The sequence below is a fragment of the Mesitornis unicolor genome, unplaced genomic scaffold (assembly GCF_000695765.1).
Source record: "Mesitornis unicolor isolate BGI_N332 unplaced genomic scaffold, ASM69576v1 scaffold39938, whole genome shotgun sequence".
NCBI classification, from domain to species: Eukaryota; Metazoa; Chordata; class Aves; order Mesitornithiformes; family Mesitornithidae; genus Mesitornis; species Mesitornis unicolor.
In genome coordinates this window covers 31,335-35,944 of record NW_010203236.1, presented here as the reverse complement: position 1 = coordinate 35,944, position 4,610 = coordinate 31,335, and the positions used below count along the sequence as shown (strand labels likewise).

Genomic DNA, 4,610 nt, shown 5'->3' with positions numbered 1-4,610 from the left:
ATATATACACACACAGTCCCCACAAAGAGGCAGAAGCTCTTAGACTTCACCACTTATGCTTCTGTAAGTGATGGAATTGAAGAGTTTCTGCCTCTCTTATAATAGATACAGCTTTAACTCACTGGGGTGTCACTTCAGTTCTCTGTGTCTTCCTCCAAAATGGGGTGGCGATACAGACGGGCTTTTATAGAGCACTTTGAGATCTGTGGACACAAGTCACTGCCAGAGCTGGACTTTAAAAGTAAAGCGTGCCTTTTGGAACCATGCTGGTTTACTTGGTCTCAAAGTAAGGTCCGTAAGGTATAATCATTAAATAGCATTTGGTGGAGTTCAATGGAGTTTTGTAGGCTCTTGTGCTAACTCGTTACTTTCAAGTGAATTGGGAAAAAATGTAAAATTATTGTATGAAGTTAGTACTAGATAGCAGAGCAGTGAGAGGTCCAAGTGTCTTGTGCTTAACTCAACATGCACTTCTGTCCAGCCAGATACAGAAGGCTCAGACAGAAGATACAAACTTACTGTTAATTAAATTTCTGTCAGCCAAACCGGGAAACCTTTTTATGCATGTAGTGTGTTGCATGCAAGAGTAATAACGACCTAAGAATATGTGAAGAGGGCTGCAACTTGCCTTACGCATGGTAACTTGACTGTGCGTGGGCTCAAAGTTGAAGTAGTGAGTAAGGAATTCAGGTGCTGCTTGGAAGTGAGATGTCAGGGAAAAGTGTCTGAAAAGCACTGAGGGACTGTCGTGGAGGACCAGCTGCATGTACATAGTATGATGCTGTTTCTGAAAAGACAAGTGGAACCTCTAGATGCTCAAACATAGGTTTGTAAGGAGAAATTGGGATATGGGGTTTTGCATTTTCTTGCTTTATTTGCAGCATTGTTTAGGCAGTTGCTGGATTACTATCTCCAGATCAAATCTCTGTATTTCAAAAAAGATTTTGGAAAATTCAGAATGAGTGGAAGCCCTGAGACAGGCAAATCTGATACTGAAATAGGGTCCAAAATTTTAATGGCAAAGGTGACTTTTCTACTGCAAAGTGCTGTTGGGAAACTTTTGGGTCTTTAGTCACTAAGTGCCTTTGCAGTAGGACTAATCTCTGTACAAGTCTCTAGCCAAGAGAAGTTATTGTTACTGTGTAGGTAACTGAACAGACAGTTCAAACTGGATGTTTGCATGCTTCTTTCTGATGTTAAATAAGTGGCTTTCTCAAGTTCATTTGTTTTATTTCCATTCATCTGGTCTTTCTCTTGCAGGTTCTCCAAACAGCAAACCTATCAATGCTGTGATCATGGCAATTACAGGTATCTTATCAAATGCCACTGTTATTCTAGTAGCCATATATGTACATTGCAGAAAAAGCAGTCACACCAGCCTCAGGTGGTGGCAATGTTTCTGTGTGTGCTCCCATCTCTGCTGGGTTTGCAGCAGGAGTAAAAGCTGAGGCCCAATTTCTGTTACTTTTGGGACACAGCTGTAGGAAGACTGCCTTGCAGAGGGAGATAGAGAATACAGACTGTATAGAATAATGGCTTGGAACTAAAGGAGTCTGCCTTGGCTCAGTATGATGAGGACAGGTTTATGACAAAATACCTAGCAGTGATCTGGTATCTGAGGGAGTGTCTATGTGGCAAAGTCATGAGCTGCAGCTCAAATTTGAGCATGTTTGTCAGAACCCCAAACGCCCTGTGTACTGTGAGAGGTCACAAACTGTGTGCTACCGGACACACTGTGCTGTGTTATGGCATTAAGATCAGCCTGCAAGAAAAGAGCCTTTCTTTTCAAACGCTTTTACTTCAGAATTCTGTCCTCTTCCATTTTTTCCCCATCCGTCTCCTTCACCAGTCCCTGGAGACTGAGGCAGAAGCATGGGGGTATAATACTCTGAAGTAGAAATGTGTCTAAGTCTGCTTCATGTTGAGGGTTTGTACATGAGTGCTGCTCAAAAATAGTTTTCTGTATTCAGTCCTGACTGTTGCAGACTGTGCCATAGCCAACTACTTCGGTTTTGCTGTTGACTGAAAATGTGCTTGTTGGCAATTTCTGTGTGTGTGTACTCCAGGTACACAAGGTGTGCCGTGACTGTATGCTTCAGCTGTGAGGGTACACTTCTACCTACAGTTATTCTGTGATCACTGTCCCTAGACTTAATCCTTTTCCTGAGCTTTGTGTGGTACAAAATCTGTTTTGAAGTTGTTCTGTTGAGAATCTACCCCCATGCTTGTTTTGCACCAAGTCTGTTTTCTTGGCACTTGCAGGATTTTTCATTGGAGGCCCTTCTAACATGATCAGCTCTGCAATTTCTGCTGACCTGGGACGCCAGGATCTGGTGAAAGGCAGCAGTGAGGCTCTGGCAACAGTTACGGGGATTGTGGATGGAACTGGCAGCATTGGTGCTGCAGTGGGCCAGGTGAGGCTGCCAAAGGAAGATAGAGGTCTGGGGAAGGAGGAGGCAAAGAGTCTGGTGGTTAGAGATAGTTGGTCACGCCTAAATCCAAAGTTGCATTGAGAGAATAAGAGAGGGTGGAGTTTTGGGTGGTTTTGTTTAATAATTATTTAGTTAAGAAAGAACCAAGGAAACTTGTGTGATTTAAGCTTCCAGTGGAAGCAACTTAATTAAGACTTAATAACTAAATATTCATAGTGCTGATGTTATGGTGCTTTCATTATTCAAATGAATTTTAGAGACTTTCATGTCCTGAACTCCAAAAAGCAAGTAAAGATCAGCTTCCCAAAGACTGAAAATAAAATCTTTTGAAGTTTGTTTTGGATTTTTTGTTCAAAGGCAATAGCAAAACCTTTGCTTACAGAAAACCAAGTAAAATTAGAATACCTTTTGTGAATGTTACACTGTTTATAAAGTAACATAAAATTGGTTCTTATTTGTTGTTCCCCTTTTTATCTATGGCTATCTTTTACACCTTTTAAATCCAGCACCACTTGCTTTGATAGGCCTTACAGTATGCTGCCAGAGGTCTGAAGGCTTGACTGCTGCTGAAAAAGAAGCTGACAGTGTGCCCACTGGGGACATTCTTCCTTCTAAAATACAAATGTTAACTATGTGGACGAACACCGTGGTGCTTTGGGAGGGGAAGATTTAGTAGAAATATTGGAGCCAGTTCAATGCGCTCTAGTGCTCTAAAATACCAAGAAGCACGCAAGGCATACAAGTTTCTTTTCTAGAAAGGGATTTAGGTTTGTACTTGCCATTGATTGCCTGATAAATACAATCATTTAGTCTCTGTTTTGTAGGAAATACGGTGCTTAGCTCCATTAAACATGGGAAATTACAAGTGTTTTGTGGACATCTTAAAGTGCACTGTGATGCTTGATGTTCTTGCATCGTCTGCAGTGTTTCTGTCTTCCCCCACACATACCATTCAAACTTACATCACCACCAAAATTGGGTCTTTAGTGCTGAAAAATTCCACCTGCCTCCCATTCTAATGTTGCATTTATTTCAGCAGAGACAACCATGACATCATTCTGGGGGTGTGCGAATAACAGCAAATGCACAATGAGCATGTTAGAAATTCAGATCCTGTTTTGTGCTAATACACCCAGTGGTGAAGAAGGGAGGCCCTTGAACAGCATCTGAATATAAATCTGCTAATAGGGAATACATTTTCTTTTGTAGCCTGCACAGTCCTATTGAACTGGGATGCAGTTCAGAGCAGGCTGTAGTCTCAAGTGCCTTGCCTGCGACGAAGGGTTAAGTAGCCAGTGGTTGCACAGCTCTTGAAAATGTGTCCTGTGTAATTTATAAGCCATTCTGGAGCTTTTAGTTCTTCTGAGAGCACTTACATCCACTTATGTCCCAGACTTCTGCGCAAAACCCTTGTATTCAGCGGAGTCAATTTGACACCCTTTGAAACTGTAGTTCAGTTCTGGCTTTATGCTGCTCGGAGCTACTGTAAGACTTCAGGATGGTACCACCGCTTTGCTGAGGCTGTGGGGTTTGCACAGAAAGGCTGCTGTCCTGAGTCATCTCCTCTGACAGGAAAAGATCAACTGGAAGGTTTTGTGATCAGCTCTGTGTGGAGTGTTAACAGCCCACAAATTCTAAAAAATGAAACAGTAATGCCTGAAAGTCATGCTTATGTTTCCCAGTTTGAATGGTTTTTTTTCCTCTTTCTTTTTAGTATCTCGTGTCTTTGATCCAGGAGAACCTGGGATGGATGTGGGTTTTCTATTTCTTTATTTTAATGGTAAGAAATCTCATTTTAAAAATTTCTGTGACAAAGTGCAATTTGCAATAGAAAGTTTTTGTGAGAACACTAAAATTGTGCCTTAAGCATGCAATGTATTTCTGCAGTGGTTGCAAACCCTGATGCCATTCTCAAATTGGTCTATAGTGTGTCTTTGCCTCAATCTTTAAATCAACCGGGTTCATTTTGGATCCTTTCAAGTCACACTGGCCAACAGGAACGGAAGCTGTGGCTGAGGCACAGAAATATTTGCCTTAAAATACTTGTATGCTTTTCCTAAAGCTCGTACCACCTGACTGACTTCCAAGGCAGGAATTTTTCCTCCTTCATCTCCATTATACGTGGTTCCTAATGTCTTCAGAGACAGAAATTAAGCTGCTTGTTTGTTAGTTCTTGAG

At 41.6% G+C, this 4,610-nt stretch overlaps 1 protein-coding gene across 1 annotated transcript in view; it reads left to right on the top strand.

Moving 5' to 3' along the window:
* Positions 1 to 1,260: 1,260 nt before the first annotated feature.
* Positions 1,261 to 4,610, top strand: part of LOC104545488 (sugar phosphate exchanger 3-like) — a gene marked incomplete at its 5' end in the record, with an annotated part of 4,366 nt that continues 1,016 nt past the window's right edge. Inside the window, 3 exons of the mRNA XM_010190638.1 lie at positions 1,261 to 1,308; positions 2,263 to 2,414; positions 4,147 to 4,212. Of these exons, the coding sequence (XP_010188940.1) occupies positions 1,261 to 1,308; positions 2,263 to 2,414; positions 4,147 to 4,212 (266 nt within the window). The remainder of the gene's footprint in view (positions 1,309 to 2,262; positions 2,415 to 4,146; positions 4,213 to 4,610) is intronic.